The 20208-nt window shown below is 39.6% G+C and overlaps 1 protein-coding gene across 1 annotated transcript; it reads right to left on the bottom strand.

Annotated features, from left to right (window-relative positions):
• Positions 1 to 1343: 1343 nt before the first annotated feature.
• ric8a (RIC8 guanine nucleotide exchange factor A) lies at positions 1344 to 19867 on the bottom strand (the record flags this gene model as incomplete). The annotated part of the gene is made up of 14 exons (XM_083916983.1): positions 1344 to 1485; positions 1730 to 1849; positions 2151 to 2295; positions 3289 to 3433; positions 3526 to 3621; positions 5119 to 5269; positions 5365 to 5459; positions 6441 to 6628; positions 6873 to 6972; positions 7798 to 7878; positions 7998 to 8152; positions 10623 to 10836; positions 13953 to 14000; positions 19772 to 19867. 14 exons carry the CDS (start codon positions 19865 to 19867, stop codon positions 1344 to 1346), a joined length of 1776 nt encoding a protein of 591 aa, XP_083773109.1.
• Between the last annotated feature and the right edge of the window lie 341 nt (positions 19868 to 20208).

The raw sequence follows: 20208 nt of genomic DNA on the forward strand, positions 1-20208 counted from the left end.
TCCACCAACTTCTTCAGATATGAGGATTGTGATGTATGCATTCATACACAGACAGATTCCTTTGTAGTTGGATAACAGCATTAGAAAAACAACGTGAGACTATGTCATTTAAACAGGTTTAATGTATAATATAGTCCATGATAGAGTTGACAGCTATACAATAACAATATATAAGAGTATACATTTAATATATAGTGTGTTATATATCCTAGGCTCTTTCTCTGCATAAAGGCAGGCCGATAGCAGCTTCACTTTAAATTATAATTTATGCGTCTCTGCAGTTTCACATTTCACTTCTAAAAATAAAACATCTAAAATTCATTATTTTTCTTTCAAAAATACAGTTGACTCCATTGTCACAAACTGAAGTACAGCTCTTTGGCTAGCCCTCGTACATTTTCCTCTGTTCTCATGAAAAGTAGAAATTACACACATCTTAATCTCATCACGAAGAGGTCCAACACACTGATCAAATGTTCCACAAAGTACAGAGACTACTTTTAACTGTGAACACAGAAGTGTTTCTACTGCAAACAGTTCTGAATGCAAACTGTTGACAGTGATGTCTGTGGATAATAATCCTGAGTAACTGGGGTGTAAAAGTGACAACGGGAGTGAGGAATCAACGTAGGGGAAGTTAGTTTGATTACTTTTTAAAGTCCAACCATTTCAAATCTAGGGACCAGACACTGGCTGAATTTCTATTACTCTCTGACACGTGCTCTCCCTGAGTATGAAAGCTTATCAGCTGTCAGTCAAAAGAAGGACCCACTTGGAGAACGATGCTTATTTGAGTTAACTGAGGTGTGTCAACCTTCCAAACTACATGAATGAACGATTAAATAGCCAAGCTCACTGGAAATGTTCCTCTCTGTCAAAAGAAGGTGTGACCTCAAACTGGCTGCAAACCAGACACCTTAGGAGTGTCAACATCTGTCTGTCTGTCTGTCTGAGTGTTTACCTTTACACTCTTTGGTGTTGTTATTTCCTCTATTGTGCCCCTAAGCAAGCTGTTTTTTAATAGTTTACTGAAATGAACTGAAACAATATGTAAATACGAATGGTTCTCATTGTAAAATAGTGGGCAGTAAAACCCTGGTGACTTGTAGTTGACATGATAGCACATATTAAAAAATCGAAATGGTCCTTTACTTTAAGCTGCCTCCCATGTACTCTTTACTCACTTTTTTTACTTTGACTGAACAAATGCCAACTTTCCATAATTCCCCTGCCATCAGAATAAGTAAACAGGAACAGGTTGGACTGTGTGACGTGAATATATCTAAAACAATGAGACAGGTCTTCCTCGACTGTAAGAGGAATTCTTTATGATTCTGCGTTTACTAAGCCTCATCTTCACTGTCTGGATTAGCTGGCTCCTCTGGCTGGAACAAAGGATTGTGGGCCAGCTTATGCAGATCCTCTGGAGGAATCTCTCTCATCTTCCCATCCATACCGAGCTGCATGGGCTGGATCATATTGGTCCTGCGGAAAGAAATAGTTCAAATTAAATAATGTGTGCATGTGACTATTGAAAATCGTGATGTCATTATTGGGAAGAAAATGGTAGTAAATGCCACTTATTCTCAGTCTTGCCTACTTCTTATTCCTTATCATTTCCAGTCATAATTAATTGACGTGTGTGTGTGTGTGTGTGTGTGTGTGTGTGTGTGTGTGTGTGTGTGTGTGTGTGTGTGTGTGTGTGTGTGTGTCTCCTGTTTTTATTGACCTTGACAGTCTGTCAAACATCTGAACCAGCTTCATGGCTTCAATTTCTTTCTGCTCCTCTGTCATTCCCTCCATGGGGTTGGGCTGCTCCTCTTCTACAATTCCTGTTATTGGGTTTATACTGGGGAAGAAAGAGAGAGAGAAATATCAAAGGAACAGAAAACTAAAAACATTTTTTAAATAAAGCATCTGCATAATTAATGGGTACTTTAAATAATATTGACATTTGACAAACGGTCGACTGCGGCAGAGGTTGCCACTTGTGTCAGAACAAGAAGAGTAATTATGACTTAATTATGATCACAGAAGGAGAATGTGGCCGTTAATTGTTGTAGTTAAAGCTACACAATATCATTTCTGGAAAGGGTGGAATTCAACACTACATCAGACAGTGGGTTTAGGTGAACAGTGTTGGTACTGACTGGGCCTTGGCTTCTCTGTACTCTTCGGTCTCAGAATCTTCATCTTCAGAGTAGATCCCTGAGTCTCTGCCCCCCCTAAGCAGTCCTCTGGCAGCCAGCAGACCTGCAGCATTACCGTACCCAGTGTACTTAATGAACCTTGAAACTGAACAGAATATAGAACATGTCATTAATATGGCATGTATTCAAACACATTTAAAGACATGTATACAATAACGCGTGTCAATAAAACCAACATAGGTACGCGCCCATATTCTCCTGATCTGTTTTTTGAAAAATGCCATTTTAATGTTAGAATGTTCAGGAGTTTCTTGTGAAAAATGGGTCCAATATTTACTTCAGTCATTATGGGGCTAAGGAAAAGGTCATATAATCTGTGGTTTCAGGTTTTTATCACGCTGATGTCTGTTCAAGTGTTCGTTTTTCATCTATTTTTGGATTTAATTAGTTTTTTAAATCTGAAATTCAGTTTTTTTTTGTCTGTCAATTTGTCAGTGGTTCACAGTATTTAAAAAGGTACAAATCCCTCATGATATGTAACCTGGTTTGTGGCCTATTTGTAAACTGTAGGCAACCCAGAAGTGCTGCTTGCAGTGTTCTCGAGAACCACTCCGCCGACTTCTTCAGATATGAGGATAGTGATGTATGCATTCATTCACAGACAGATTCCTTTGTAGTTGGATAACGGCATTAGAAATACAACATGGTTTAACAAACAGGTTTAATGTATATGTATTCAAACACATTTAAAAACACGTATACATTAACGCGTGTCAATAAAACCAATTCAACAAGCCTCTGGGAGAAGCCATTGTTAGGCTATTCAGATCTTTACATCAGCTATCATAATAGTTTAAACTGTACTGGCCAAGCTTTATAGTAAAGACAGATGTGTTTTTTAACTATGAGCATCTAAAAAACGGATTATTTGTAATGAAGAACATCTTACATTTTGATCACTGGTTAGTGATTTTAATCCCTTTGGAATAAGGTTCGAATCATACTTACATATTAGTCTCACTGTAACTACTTTTGAAATCGAGATGGTTGATGTTAAAGTGAGTCGGTGAAAGTCGTTATGAAAAATGTCCATGAATTATTGAAATTCGACAAATTATCGACAAAGGTATTTCCTCACCACTTTCTTTGCAGAGGACAAAGAGGAATTCGGCGGCACAGTCCTTGACGTCAGTGTCGATGTGTGTCATGATACGGACCAGCTTGTTCCTCAGAGCATTGCCCACCTCTGGCTTGTTCTTCACATCACGCAGTGGGGGAAGCACCTAAACACACACGATACTGCAGCAGTCAAAACACCAACAGTACTCATAATCCATCTCTTCATCATGGGTCTTTTCCTCAGCCCAGCACTGACCTTTGACCTGAGGAACTTCCTGGTCTCTCGGTGGATTCGGGCGCTCTCAGTCAGCAAGTTCAGTGACGGGAGAAGGGTCTCCTTCAGCTTATGTCCCTGGGAGACGAGTTAAACATGAAAACAATCATTTCACCATAAATACAACCAAGCAGCAGGACTGCAATAGCAAACAGGTCAGCTTCATCAAACACATCCATCTAAAATATGAAGAAATCTAATTTTCAATTGTGTTATTTGGTGCTAATATAATCTAACTAGAGCTGTCCACTCCCATGTTGATGAGAGTATTAAAAACTTGAAAATTATAATTTGAAGGTACATTTAGAACAGATGTGCGATTAATTTGCGGATCGCAATTAAATATTTTAGTCGATTGACAGATCAAATTTTAACACAACTTTATTTTTGAAATAGGTTTTCTCAAGCTTATGAACAGTGCTAGTGTGTGTGTGTGTGTATGTGGGGGGGTATTGGGTGTGTTTACTACTGCTTTGCATATACTTGATTTTTATTCCTTTTCCCCTTTGATGTAAAGCACATTGTGTTTCTTTAAAATGAAATGTGCAACATAAATAACGCTGACATAGGAAGATACTGGTGAATGGGGTCTTAAGTTATTATTACTGATTGAACTGATGGTTGTAGATGTCATCCCATTGTTTTTCTACTGTTAGAATCACATGGACACCATTTATACGTCAGTTAACATAGAGCTCCACCTAGTGTCAAAGATTGTGCTCAGGATAGAAGAGCCAGCCGTTTGCCTGGCTGTGTTCACTTAGCTCCCAGAAAATAACCAAGGACTATATTTGAACCAACGTGTTGTATTATTATTATTGTAGCACCATTTAAAACCATCGTTTCATGTCATTCAGGTTAAGATTATTCCAAAAACTACAAATTCTTACGACATCAATATTTCTCAAATATGTGTTTTTATTTATAAGATCCAGTCAAGTGAAGGGAATATTCCTGAGCATTCCATGACTCACTTTAAAGCAAATTCACAGGTCCATTCCCACTCAACTCATCAATCTGCAGATCTTCATCCTCCTAAATTACTTACTAGTAGAGGTCAATTTTCAATAAGATTTAGGGGTACCAAATGTATTTATTGTTATAGTATATTTTGCACATTTTGTTGTATATAATATTATTGTTTATTGTTTATAGCACACTGTGCACTGTATATATACACTATGTATATATTGGATTCTATTTATGTTATGTACAAAGTGTTTATTTGCTGACCCACTACTGCTGTTACAAAATCATTTCCCAGTCTGGGATCATTAAAGTCATTCTATTCTATTCTATTCTAAAAAAAATTATGGAATGGCTTTTTCCATCTGGCAAAGAACTGTTCCTCCATAACATTTTAATTTTTACATTATTTAGGTGGAGGCTTCAAATAAGCCCACTGGGTTTTCTGCCTCTTCCTGCACTGTATGTTATTTGTATTCATTGTCAGTATTTGTGTATTTTTTTTAATTGTGCTAAATAAATAATAAATAAAAAAAGATCCACAGATTTTCACTGGGTATTATAGCGGTGGACCGAATAAACACACATACACAAAGAGTCTTGTTTTACCCGGTCAAGTCTTTTCTCCATATATTCCAGCAGCATGTTGACAGCATCCATGTTGACCCCCATGTACTCAATAGAGCCTTGTTGCACTTTGGGCATCAACAGAACCTCCAAACAGGGCAGAGGGACGTTGCCTAGCAAGTTAACAGTATGGCTGAGAAGATGAGGGAGACAGGGTCGTGTAAGAGCAATGACCGTATGAGTCAATGAACAGAAAAACAGATGTGCGGGTAAAGCGTGTTGTCCTACCTGTGGAACTCCTCAGTCCGCTCCTCTCCGTCAGCATGGCTCATTAGACAGTGTCTCAGTATGGCTGCCAAATGTCTGTACTCTGCTGCCTCCTCCTGACGTTACACACATATTGTTCACATGTTCAGAAGGCAGCCGTCATCACTGAAATTGTGTCATCACTAAAATTGCGTCTTTTCTGTATTTTACATTGGCTTGTGTGTAGAAGTCAGTCTGAAGAACTGTGGAACCAGACCGAATGGTCTCAAGCAAAAGGAGCAGCCGGAAATTTGGAATTCCCCTGACTTTTCATGAATCCCACCACCAAGGTTGGCATTTTTGGTTTGGAGTGAAATGTCTCAAGAGCTCTTGAATGCATTGCCATGAAGTTTGGTGAAAACTATTCAAGATCTCCAGAGGATAAATTCTACTGACTTTGGGGATCTCCTGACTTGCCAAGGTCTTAAGCTTGGTGTTTTGGTACAAAACTTAGTTCAGACATTCCTGTGAGTCTCAGTGTTTTTACCTTTGAGTAAAGTTATTACTTAAAGTTAGTCATATTTCGCTTCAACACCCCTAAAGATGATTTGTGATTATGTTTGTAATCCTCTGACTTTTCATCTAGCGCCATCATCAGGCCAAAGTTTCAATGTGCCCAATGCTTTGATTTAAGAGCAACCAAATACCCGCACGACATTTAAATCAGCCTCAGCTATAGTTTTTGTTTAGTTTACAAGTTGCATGTGATTAAATGTTACTATACCAACGTGCTAAACTCAGATGGTTAGCCTTCAGCTCAAAGCACTACTAGCCTAAGTACAGCAGTAGGAGGGCTGTAGACTTTTAGGTGCAACATACACCAGCCATATTTCATAAATTATGATGTCTGCGAATCACATCTGGTGTGTGTTATCCAGGCAGAAGTTACAGTAGCCTGGATGTACCAACACCTGGAGCGTATCATTGTATTTTATCATATAGTACGTGGATAGTGGATGAACTATTTTATTCAATGACAACAGAATTCACAATTATTGATAAAATATTGATTACAACATGGCTAGACTGCTACGAAGTTGTGTCGTTTTTTTCAGTACCTCGTCAACCTTGCGCCTGGTTGTGTCAAATGTGACATTGAACAGTATTTTCAGTATTTCCATGGCTAGTTCTGTCTGCTGCCGGCTCAGTGGGGGCAGTTGTTCAGGTGGGACACCCTCAAACCCTGCCCTGGCCGTCTCCAGTGTATCTGGCCAACACAGACCCAGTGTGGCATCCAACTGGTTGCCTAGAATATAAACAGGACAGGAAGTTATTAACTTATGCTTTTTGGCTTAGTACATTTGCACCTTCACAATCATTTTCCCCTTGTAAAAACTTGGACTTCAGATCATCCTAGGTGTTATAGACATCGGTGACCTGGGAAGTGAGCTCCCTTTTAGCACTGGTTACCGTGGAGATGAGTAACCTAGAAAACTGGTGTTTGTTTCTGAAGGTCAGTAGTCACACTGGTTACACAGGAAGTCAGTTACCTAGCAGACTGACGCCATGAAGCTCCTGAGCCAGCTGTGCCCTGACGTCCACTCTCAAGGCAGTCAGCAGGAAGGTGAGACGCAAGTCAAAGAAACGCACCTGGACAGAGAGCAGACGCATGGAGACTTATTAACTCTCTGTTTGCTTTTCCTTTGTCAGTGTACGGCTGGATATGAGACCTTAATGCTTATTTGGCTACATGCTGCACAGTGCACAGACAGGGAGACTTGCGAATATGACTTGAGTTGCACTTAAGCCAGACACACTTGAGACTTGTCCTCAAAATACAACAACAATCTTGTTTTTATTATTAGGGGTCCAAGCTGCACAGCCCATTGCTAGAGCCCTATTGATTTTGTTCTCATTATTATTCCTTCTTTCTTTCTTATTTTCCTGCAAAAACCGTGAGACCAAAATTCACTACAACTAGCAGGTGAGCAGCTGAATGCTTGGTCAGTCGGTGTTTATGGTCACGTTTTGACTAAGTATTTCCTGTCTTGCAGTTAGTAATGCATTCGCTGACTGCATCTCTTAGGCAAAGTCTTGTTCAGCGGCATTAGTGATGAATGTATTTCAGAGGTTTGACAAATAAAAAAAAGTTTAAAAAAACAAAAACAAACATGATAATGTCCTTCTGCAGTACGGTATCACAAAATGTCATCGTATCGTCTCCTGTGCTGAAAAGTGTAGCCCACTCTCCTAAAAACTACATTCATTTTTAAGCCATTTGCAATAGCTAAGATACATATGACGGTTTTGTGGTTATGTTGGGCAAATCAGACATTTGTTGAAAAGTTGGGTTTAGTGTTGGCTTATTAAATATGTGTTCAAACTACAATCTTCCCCTAACTTTTGTCAGATTAACTCTCAAACTATACTCATTTGAGATCCACAGTATATCTTCTGTCCGTCTGACGTCCATACCTCATGGTTCCAGGTGGGATCATGACATTGCTTCAGCCTCTCCGCCACACCCTTTATAAGCTGTAGATCTGCTGCTACCACCTGTCATCCATCCATCCATCCATCGAAAAATACAGTTTATAAATAAGCACAAACCAAATAGTATTTTATAATCTGAGGAGTCCATGTATGTGTAAGTATGACGAGACACGCAGACTGACCTGTCCTGTCTCATTGTGTAGCAGGATGTTACAAATGGACTTAAGAGCCTCAACAATCACTTCCTGGTCAGCGTTTTCTGAAGGAGGGGAGGCTTCCTCCACCACCTCGCCGGATCCTTCTGCTGCTTCTTCCCCCTCCGCTCCCTCACCCTCCGCTAGGAAGAGAAAAAATGTCAAAGTCAACTAACACATTCAACCTTTATTTCTGCTTAAGCAAATGCTTCTATCTCCATTTCAATTCTTTTGATTTTTTGTTTCGTAATTCCAGAACAAAATTTGTTCTGCGCTGTAATACACGTAAAGGACTTTCTACATAAACCAAAATTTGATATGGGTAAACTTTAGCCCTGTTTAAAATGAATATGTGGGTTTCAAATCCCTCCTTATGTTCACATTTGGGATTCCTTCCATCTTTTAATGATGTCACTGTGTCCCCAGATTTCAGCAGTTACTGTGGTATTATTACTGATGAACACAAGGACAAAAGTACAACAATAAGAAGAAATAATCCTTTAATGCCACCAAGCCCTCTTTTGTGTTCTAATAACTCTTAGTGCTTGTATAGACATTTTTCATGGCAGCAGGAAGAACAATGGCTGCACTCCATTCAGGTGAGCTTGATCCAGGTTCCTGGTAGTGTGCAACTAGCAAGCTCTTTCCCAAGAGGCTGTGAAATAGCCTCTTGGGGAACATAATTAAACACGGCCATCTGTGATGATACTACATCTGGTCTATAGAGGCTGCATAGTGAAAGCAGAATGTTAATGCAGCAGCTTCAGTCCAATGTCGATGTACACAGGAAGGGTTCAGGGACAGTATGAGAGATGGTCACCCGAGGCTTGGGTGCATTCAGAGCCCAACACACAATTACTGGGGAATTTTAATAAATGTAAAACTGAAATTCGGAAGTTACGATTTGCAACTGTATTTAATTGCAATTAGGACTGTAATTTAAAATTTACGCACTGCAAATATAATCTCTGCAAGCAGGTCTAAGAAAAAAACAAATATGATTGGCAAATTAATTCATTTTTATTTCTATTCCTTTAAGGTTGGGTGTGTAACTTCTTAAATGGGTGAATGGGTTGTAAAGTGACTTATTAAAATTAGACCTTCCCCGATTTTCTCAGTTGCTTTTAACAGCCTGTGGACTGACGTCTGGCTGAGTGTGTGTAGACACAGCATGTGTGTTGTGGTACAACAAAACCCTTTCCCCCTGGTGCTCATAAATATCCTAGAGGAAACACTCACATGCAAAATGTATTGTGATGTTAGCTGGCTAATGCTAGCTAATGTTAGCTAGCTAATGCAGATGAGTTGCTAGTTAGCTAACATATACTGCCTTGAGTGAATAACATCAGCCGATTCATCCACACTCCGGGGGCTGGTCTGGCTGGCTTGCCATTAGTTAATTACTTCATCCACTAATGTTACGAAAAAAAGCAATGTCAGATCCATACGGAATAGCTAAGTTACAGCTAGCTGGCTAACCTAAGCTTGCTTGCTTGCTAACATTAGCTTATTGTAACCAAAGTTAAGGTTGGCCAGTTTGCTGAGGCTTGGCTGCATGATATGAATCCGCTTTGTGGCGCTGGTTGATGGAGTGATTTGCAAACAGCAAACTAGCGTTATTCTAAATATGACTGTAATTAATAAATAAATAAATAATACGTTTTAAAGCTTTCTATCAACATAATGCTGGTAATTCACGTTCAGTCTCACTGTTTTGGCCGATACTCCCTCGCACCTGCAGAGTGCGAGCAAGGCCATAAGTGTCACTAGTAACAAGGGTTTTGTGAACATTGAGAACACAAATATCCTTAGTTCCCCTTTTCTTCTGTTTCTGTCTTCTTAAATGACATGGACTATAGTGACTTGTAGCACATGTTGTCACATTGGTACGCCACTTATCATAAACCAATCGCTGTCTAATATGCAAAACACTTTTTTGATGGGGGAAATACTTCAACACAACACCGAAAAAGAAACCTGAAACCTCCAGCTCAGAGTGGACCTTCAGTACAGAGAGAAAACACACTGCCATCACAGCTGTCAGCCAGTTACAGGCTAACAAGCTAACAAACAACAGAAACTAATAAAAGATGCTAACTACACTTACCATTCAATTTGAGTCTGACTGACACAAGGTTCAGGACACCGAAAGTAAATCTTAATTGCAAATCGCTAATGTTAGCCCATGAACAGGCAACTTGGGCTCCATGTACGTCCATCCGCCTGTGGGGCTCCACAAGTTGCACCTGCAACCGCACCTCCTGTCTGAAGCCGGCTCAAACATGTAGGTCTATGGCTGATCCTCTCTGATGTGTTTAGTCAGCGGAGGGTGTGGCGAGGCCATATACACAATTTCTCAATGAGGAAGAAACAGTAGATGTGCTTCCAGCTTCATCTCTGAGATTGTTTTACTTTTTATGTGGGCAATCCATGTTAAACGAAAAAGAAATCAGAGCAGAGTTGTTTTTAAACACTTTAACACGTGTGTGGAGTGGGACTTTAAGTGTGAGGGTATTAAGGGTGGTTTCATGAGAAAAGCACCAAAACAGGAGCACCGGGATAGAAGCCTTCCAATCTAAAACCTTTGAGAGACCTGGATGAGCTGGGTATTACCTTGACCTTCAACCTGCTGGCTGTGGGCAGGTTTGGCAGTACTGAACACAGCAATACCGGCGTAGCGGGCGAGAGTGGACATGGCAGAGCGGCTGATGAAGGGGCGCAGGCAATGTTTGTCTCTGGACAGGATTCGAACAGTTTCTAGACAGGCCAGCTGACAGGAAGGCTGCAACTCCCTATTCAGGTAACCGAGCACCAACTCCCCCAGACGCTGCATCACACAACAGATATATCAGGTCAAGACTTTATCAATAAAGATCTGAATCTTATAAGTAACCAAAATTGGGTATTGAATCACTACTGAATACTAAGTATTTTAATTGAAATATCATTGTTCTGAAATATTTTACTTTGAAAACCATTTCTGAATTTACTGTATGTGGTCGTTATTCCCTTCTTTGAAAATTTCACTTATACTCATATAACACTTATATATTCACATCTTGTATGTGTTTCACAAACCAAGAGCAAGAATATTGGCAATGAATATTGGGTACTTGAATTTTCTGAAATTGTGAACGATAACTGACTGGGGGTTTCAAATAACATGCATAGTTTTCAAAATAAAATACTTCAGTGCCATACATTCAGTGTCACATACGTTTAAACATCAAGCGTTTAGCAGGGCTTCATCATTTTTACACATTCATTCTCGTTGATTATATGTAGCATTCAACTACAAGATAATGAATGACAAATGAATGACGTCACAGGTTAGGTTTCTCCACGACTAGACTACCTTCTGGAGCACATTCCACAGCACAATACTGCTACTGTACTACCAAATCTATGAGACAGCATCATTACATAAACTGGCAACTCCCACTAATGATCATGTTCACTCTACAATAGTGCATTATGTTAAGTCTATGCTGAAGAGAAATAATGAAAATCAATCACTAATTCCAACAGTTACTCTGTGATGACTGACGTATTTTGACAAATACGTTGTGAGCCTATGTGAAATCAAACATAATGCATAATTCTTCTCTGCTAAGAGTCCTCCTCCACAGCAAAAGCAGAGTGTTGGTGCATTGGGCAGACGGCTTCATTGCAACAAAGAAAGCTGGATTTTAGCTTCTGCCTGTCTTTATTTCAAGTGTTTTACACGGCGAAGATACTCTTTGAGAGTTTTCATCAACAATGAATCTTCCCGTTTTTGTAAATGCACTAGTGACCGTCAAGTCCGTCAGGGACAATTAAAACATTGTCAAAGCGTTTTATGTCTGCTGGCTGATGCAGTGAACAGATGCAGCTAAAACTGGCACTGATAAATAGGTCCGCTAAGCTGTCTATAATAACTTCCCACAGGCTGTTTGCAGGTGTATACTCATGTCTGTTGGATAATGAAAGCACGCAATGGCACATAAGCTGCTCCTGAACTTAACAGTGAACCAATTTCGCTTTCTCTTTTGCCTCTAGACTCAACCATCAGTTTTATCCTATGTAGTCTACATGACTGCGACCGCACCGTCTTTCCAGTAAATCCAGAGCATTAAGTCCAAAAGCAAAAGTATATTGAAAAGCGGGATTTTTATCAAACAAAATCTTCTGCTTCAATCTATTTTCGTTGGCGTTTAAAGATGCTCTCCTGCTTGTCGCACACAAAGGTAGGCGTGTACAGTACCTGTATTAACGGGGCGGTGAAGCAGCATCTGCCAACATTATATACTGTATATATATTAAATATAACTACATTAGAGATGAGGGTGGTATAATACGGCCACTATCTTCTATCCCGATATACGGTAGGTAATTTCATATCTCGATTACGATACACACTGTATCACGATATCCAGCTGTTAAGTCTGACCTAACACCCTTTCAAAATACTATTTCCAGGTCCAAACGCTCCGTTGAAACAAAACAGACAACAATGGCCGAACATGTGAACAATTATGATCACCTCTTTCGTCAGTTAGACATCTATTTCATTCATAAGAAAGAGGTTAAATGTAATGTTCGAACAGCTGGGAACACGGCACTGCGCCTTTGTAGAAATACGAAGCTTTGAACTGCTTGGATCCGGAAATCATATTTTGAAACAGCGTTATGTCACGACTTAACAGCCGGATAGCATGATCTCTTATAATTTAATAAGTAAATAAATAGTCTATATGAAATAAATACATGGTAAAGCCTTTATTCTAATGTTCCTGGGTGTGTTAAATACTCAATAAATAAAAAGTACTCAGTATTTTATCATTTCATGGGCTAAATATTTCACATATTTTCGGAGAAATTCGAAATACGATGTGCTTGTTATGATTAATTTATATTATATAAATATGTAACACAATATCTCAATATCCATAAAACCATTAAAAGACACTACATGGTCATATCGAATTATTGCCCTATCGCCCAGCCTTATTAGGGATTTGGGTTGGGTTTTTTTTTACAGTGATGATGTCATAAAATATAATGACAGACATACAAAGCTTCATTGGAAATGCAATGGAAGCTTCACATGTCAATTCAGTACAGCCCTACCTGTCTTATCAGAAAACTAGACTATTGCTCTCCTCACGAGCATTCGGGGACAATGATTTTTTGAACTGAACTAAGTGAAAAGTGATTCATAACATTCATGTTTATACTCCAAAACTGTCAAAGGTTTGACTGGGTGTGTGAGGTCTCACCTGAATAGGTGAAAGTAAGAACTTGAACCTTCTACCCTTGCCAATGCCGTCTAACTTCATCCAGTTTAGTAAATATATTCACATTCATGTCAGCTGGTTAATAAATGACATTTCACTGCACCGCTCACAGATGCTACATGAGATCTTTGCTGTAGTTTGCAGAGGGTTTTGAACGTTCAAGAGCTGCCTCCTCACTGACGTCTTAATGTCCCTTAGGGCTATTGTATATGTAGGTTGTGGGGAAATGGCTAAAATCTGAACAAAAAATCTGCAGTTAGTTGGAGGTATAATAAACTGGGGGCTCTTTTCTAAGGAAGAAGCATAACACAGTGCTCATTGCATATTCATACCATTTGAAACTTTGCTTCCTAAAGCACCGGGCATGCACACACAGGGAAAGACAGATGATACAGAGGAGGTGAGATAGTGTTAGAAACAGTGTATTCACATTCACTTTTTTTTACTGGTGACTGCTGTGTTAATGTAGATGTACGGATCTAGATCTAACACATTTGAAGATTTATGAATGTCCTTACAAATATTATCTTAAAAAAGTGCATATCAAGGCTCGTAAGTCTTTTATTTCTGTGACAAGAGACATGTATCTATAGAAATCAGATGTTTTTTTCAATGATTAACAGCCAATCAGCAGGAGTTGGTGTTTAGATGGGAATGTCAGGAATACCTCTCTGCACTGCTCGTCTTCGCTGCTGAATGTAAAGCAGTGGTTCATCTGAAGGGAGGAAAAGAAGAAGACACAAAAACAGGTGTGAGGTAAGAGCAGAAGAGACCAGAGGAAGAAGGCAGGATGGGAAAGAGAGGGAAAGGCAGGAGAAGAAAGAGAAAACATTGTACAGTGAAGTTTCCTAGACAGTGCAACAAATCTCTGACACAGCCAGTAAAGCAGTAACAATTTTCCTCAATCGATTTCCACTGGACTATTGACATGGGAATACTATAAATTGAAACAGTTTAAAAAAAATAAAGAAAACTATGCTAGAGACAACAAACCAGTTTTAAAGCGGAATTCCTTTTTCATTTGTTTGTGTGTTTTGGGGGCACAGAACAAGTTGAAAACACAACATCCACACATCCAACTTAAAAAATGGAATGGTCCATGTGTTTTTCAGCGGATTCAGTATGTGGAATTGGCAGTGGAGCCTGTCGGTGAGAGAAATCACTTTGAGAAACTAAAAATTGAGTGAAGTAAACAAAGTCAAGAGGCTTTGAGATCAAAAACAAACTTGCTATATCAGGTAAGGTTTAGCCATCACGCTCTCTAGCAAAAACAGTGCAGAGTCGTTTCTGCTATTGTTAACTAATGCATGGCAAATATAATTTGTTCTTCAGGTTGTGTCGTTAATGTGCTAACTGGCTAACTAGCATCTTGAACCCTTCCTGTCTCGTTGCCCTATGCCCTATGACCTATCCTAACCTTAACCATTCCAAGTCTAGCTTAACCCTCTCGCGAAGCCAAATCTTGGGTTACCATCTAGACACGACCCTAAGGTCTCTGTCGAGCAGAGGGGAAGTGCAGAGTTAGAGATAATTCTCTGTATGTGGTCATTTGATTCATTGTTGAAAAAAAGCGTTAATACCTGACAGGTGTGCGTTCCATGATTGTAATTATTGGGTTTAGGTTTGCTTCTGCAGAATCCATTACAATCATGGAATGTAAAAAGAGATGATCCTCATAAAGGCCACTCACCAACAAAACGTAATATGGTAGGCAGCATCTCAAACAGGAAGGGTTGACAAAATCAACAGTTTTAAAAATCTGACCATTTTTAAAAGTTGGGGGAAAAGAGCAATTCACTGATTGCTATCAATCTTAGTGCTGCATTCTGGTAGACAGAACTTCGAAAATTGTCTTTCCAGTAAATGGTATATTACCTCCCTGTGCATCTGTCACTCAGTCATTCCCACATCTCCTTATTGTCTTTACCTGCAGTTTAATATTGGAATTATCTGATTTACCAAATGCACAGTGCTGGGATAAACTCTGACATCCAGTCTTCCGCAAACTGTCTATTTTGCAAGGGCACCATCTGCTTAGCTCCGCCCAAGACAACTGTGATTAGTTTAAAGAACTACAAACAAGACAGAGCATTTTTCCCACCTATCCCTGTGATAGGCTGGTGTAGCCAGACCCTACTCTGACACAGCACTGTGTCACAGCACAAAGAAACCAGTTATACTTCCAATTAAAAAAAAGTTCATCCACTTCTAGGCAATCAGAATCCAGAATTCTCAATGCCCACGATATAAATAAAAATAGTTATTAGTGCAGCTTTAACAAGAGTAAAAAGTACAGTCACTCTAAATGCATTAACTAATCTTGTATTTTATGTGTGCCTCCTGATTTAGATGCATTCATGTCATCATGTGACTGTAATATACAGCAGGCTGAATTCACCAGAGCAGGCCAACAGTAGAGGAAAAGTGAGCATACTGAGGTATACTGTATAAGGGAGACCTTAGACCACAGAGTCTCCTGTAACAGTAAGCTCCTCATCTCTTAAGGAGTTAAGAAGAGTAGGATTTGACCAGGTCATAGGAGAATTTAATCCAATTTGCCTTCAAGATCAACTCCCGCACAGCTAACGAGAGCGAACCATGCATCAGTGCACAAAGCCTGGGGTTAGCAGACCGCATGATGTGAAGCTCAGGTGGCATTTAGTCAAATGGAGATTGAGAGTTCTATTTTCGTGAGCCCGGTGGCGCAGATCACAGTCAAGTGCGCTTTGCCAAGTGCGTTGGGGGCCAACAAGTCCTCAACCCAGCTAGTCACTTATGGCTGTTTTTGTAAGGAGGCTTTGGTGTCACTTGTTAATGCACTGGGCAGCCCTGCACTTCTAACACGAGACGCTCCACTACGGTCACTGTTTTAAACAAGGGGCACACATGGTTTACTTCTTAATCCTGGAGCACTTGCTCTGGACCAGTATTATTACATTATCGATGTTGAGGCTGTGACAATCATGGCAAATCACATTCACTACTTTAATCCCCTCTAAACACAGGGCGCTCCCCGTCATGATGCAATGAGACAGTGATGGGAATCCCGTGGAGAGTTTTCATCAGAGGACACTTACTGTTAGGAAGTGTGCGTGTGAACAAAGCAGCTCAAATGTTATGCCAAGAGCAGGTCACCTTATTGTGGACACTTTGCAGATCAGATGTTCACCATGTTTCCTGTGTAGTAGTACACAACTTTATTTGCCGCCACTTTGATCCATACAATAACCATCTGCAGTTAAATACCACCATAGCACCATAAATAAAATTGCAAAGTAGAATTAAAATGTCTCCAAGACCCTATTCAGCTATTTCAGTAAGTATTGGAGATCAATATCTGTATTGGTGCATCCCTAAAAGAGAGTCTCCAGAGCAAAGGGAAAGCCTTTTGTCAGCTGGGTTCGGCTCCAGCCCCCCGTGACCCCGTTCAACAAGCGGTTGAAGATGAAGATGATGGACTTTTAAAAAATATATATATATCTTTAACATGATTTGTAAACTAAAAAGTGTTTAACAAGTAGCAGGAGTCAGGAGCGTATACTGACAAGATGATGGCAGAGGATTTAGTATTAAAGCAGAAAGAAAAGGCGCTAATGTAACGTGATAAAGTTAATGAGGCAGTCTGTGTACTGTAAACTCCGGCGGCCACTTTACACCCGGAACGTGGTGCATCCGCTTCACAGCGGAAGCTCGACTGGAGAGGCCAAAGACCAACAGATATTGCTGATATCAAAACCGTTGAGTGTCCAAAGTTTATTAAGTATTAAGGTTGATAATGGCACAATGGCTGCAGTGTTATGGTGTCCTCCAGTGTCACTGTGGTGTTGACATGAAAAGTGACCGCACTCATGTGCCCTTATACGTAAATGTATAATATACAAGCTTGTTCTGTATGATTATTATTAAAACATGTAAAATGGAGCTACCGTCTCTCTCCTAGCATGCACCGGGAGTGAGGTGAAGGGGCTGCAGCTTTGTGGAGATTGAGTTGGTTCAAATCACTCATGTGAATTGAACACTAGCAGTGGGTAGTTTGTCCCATTTTTCTCACTGAAGTCAAATAAAAGGTAATTTAAAGTATGTTCTTCACCCATTCTGATTAAACGTAAATATCAAATTAACTTCTGTCTAATCTAAACATTAACCCTTAGCAGTTGAGTAAGAAGATGATCCAAATTGTCAAAAAAAATCCCTTCAAAACACCACATTAAGACACAAAACCAGATGCTTTGAATTGGTTTCAAACACATTTGACATTTGGAGATTTCTGCAGGAATTACATTTCACAGTGATTGGATGGTGAGTACCTCAAAAACCCTTGTATTGTCAATATACCCGTGAAAGCCACCCATCCTCTGAATGCACTAGGTGTCTAGTTTGTGGTTGTTAAGTTTCATGAGACTGTGATTATCCTGATAAACTAGCATGTGATGGTCGGCGGGCTCATGACAACATTATGGTTAAGTATACTGTAGGTGTACCACAGACTGCATAGAAAGATGGACGATGATTGAAAGCTCCCTGAAAGTGAAGCCAAAACATCTGCATCGCCCCCTTCAGGGCTGGCTGCAGTATAGGTCATGAATTCTGCCCTCTCAGTGTTAGAGGATGGGACAAACTAAAAAGTTAAAGTGCACATCAAATACATTTTTTACAAAGATAGTCTCTGTCATTTAAGGTAGTTCTTCTCACACTGATGTTTTTCCAAGTGTTCATATTTCTGATTGTATCAGTTATTTGATGCTATAAAAATGGGATGAAACATTATGATTGAAGAGCGTAAGGGAGACAATAGTTTATCCAAACAGGAAACTGATGCACATACCTTTTATCTTCCAACTGTTACTTAAAATCAGAAGAATTGATTTGATTTGATTTTGTATTTCTCTCATACACTCAACATACTGTGACGGAAAAATTAGATCAGATAAAAAACAGAGATAAAACACAAACAGCTTAATCAATTCTGATTGATTCCATCAAACAAAAACAGAAAACAAAAAAGTATGCGTTCAAGAAGGAGCTGGCAGAAGCATAGTGCTTATATAGTCCTGCACCCACTTACAATATCATATAATTACAGAAGCAAAAAATATATGTATATACTGCATGTATGTATACAGCATAAGATAATGTAAGTTGTACAACAACAACATACAACAATGCAACATTATACTGTACAAAAATGAACTGCCTAAATTGCAAACATAAATAAATATATACATAGTATATATATATATATATACATCAATAGCTCATGACAGGCCGTGGTATGTTGGGATTATATCGCAGTGAAGGGGCGTTGTTCGCCCCCACGCGAAGCGGAGCCATTTCCTAACAATGATTAACACCATCACTTGATAAGCTGGTCCACACAGCTTTTTAGCCTCTTTTAGCTCCTTTTGTTTGTTTTCAGTGTCAGTGCTCTTATCAGCTTTGCTTCCAGCAGCGACTGTGGTGAAAGACTCACACCACTGTACCTCAATAGGCAACATCAGACTGACAGACAGAGACAGGCTGGAGAACTTTGTTGAGAACTAAGCAACTATAGAGAAAGTGATTTTTGTCTCAGGACAGAGGACAAATCCAAAGTGAATATTGGACTTTATCAGATGGACACAAACATAACTCCAAAGACTAATGCTGATCTGTGTCTGCTGGAAGCTTAAAACTGTTTATATAATGCATTATACGCACTAGTTCATCTATCAATACTCTGGTGGCAACTGTCAATATTGTTATTAAGGAATAATGTATCTGTTTTTGTTGGATTGAAACCATTCACAACCCCATGGGGGCTGTCTTGCCCAAGGACACTTTGACATGCTGACCAAAGGAGTCGGGGATCGAACTGCCGATCTCTCGTATGGAGGACGACCGGCTACATAGACAAGTTGCAGTCAAAGTGTGTTAAATAGGCACTTAGACTGTATGCACTTTATGTACATTGTTTTATCTCAGCTTTTGTTAAACTGAGATAACAATGTAGTGAATAAATACTAATTCCCGCTTTATGCCTTTTAGGGCTTTTCCCCCTCAGTTATACAGATATTATGATATATCGTAGATGATTTTCTGTGGCCAAATAATTGATTTAAAACTAGTTTAGTGTCTCTAGGGTTGAAAAAAAAAGCATTATTTCAACATTTCAGTTTCATTTAAAAATATTCAGTATTCCTGTGCAGATAATCTGGTGGAAATCCATGGGCACATTGTGTCACACATGATGTGGCTGTATCACAATATTTGTCAATAATGCTAACGAATGTTTTTTATCAAATGTGATGCAATGGAGACCTTAATAATAAACAGAAATAAGCTGACTTCTACTGTGTGCCAACCAGCCCCGGTCTCCCCTAAAATGATAACGCAAGCACCATCATCTAAAGTGAAAAGGTGTTTGTAGCTGACCTAAAAATATCTCTGGTTAACGGGCAGCAGACGGAACATAAATGTGTTTGAAAGCCTTCATGTTTCCATGTTTACCTCCTTGTTGTAGCTCTGTAGAGCCGACAAAGCAGTGTCTTGCTCCCCGGTCTCCATTTGCTCTATGATGGCATTTAAATCCATTTTCATAGCCATTGAGCTAGCTGCAGCTTCCTCCTGAATTCACCGTCGGAGCAGGACCGTCTGTGTGTGTGTGCGTGTGTGTGTTTGTCTCTCAGATAGATTGTATATTCACGCTATACTTTGTCACCACACACACTTGAGGGCATGATGTGTGAATCCCTGCGAGCCGGTGAGAAGCGATTAACGGACAGGATTTGTGTAAAACCAAGTGCTGCGTTCAGGTGTCCCGGGGAAAGATGGAAGAAACTAACTCCCTGATTAACGGGGCCTATTTGCATATTGGTTGGAAATGTAGCTAAACCTAGCTTTCAGTGGAATTACATTCAATAATGTAAAAAAAAACACCGCCAGTC

Source organism: Echiichthys vipera (genome assembly GCF_963691815.1).
Source record: "Echiichthys vipera genome assembly, chromosome: 7".
In the NCBI taxonomy this organism is placed as follows: domain Eukaryota; kingdom Metazoa; phylum Chordata; class Actinopteri; order Perciformes; family Trachinidae; genus Echiichthys; species Echiichthys vipera.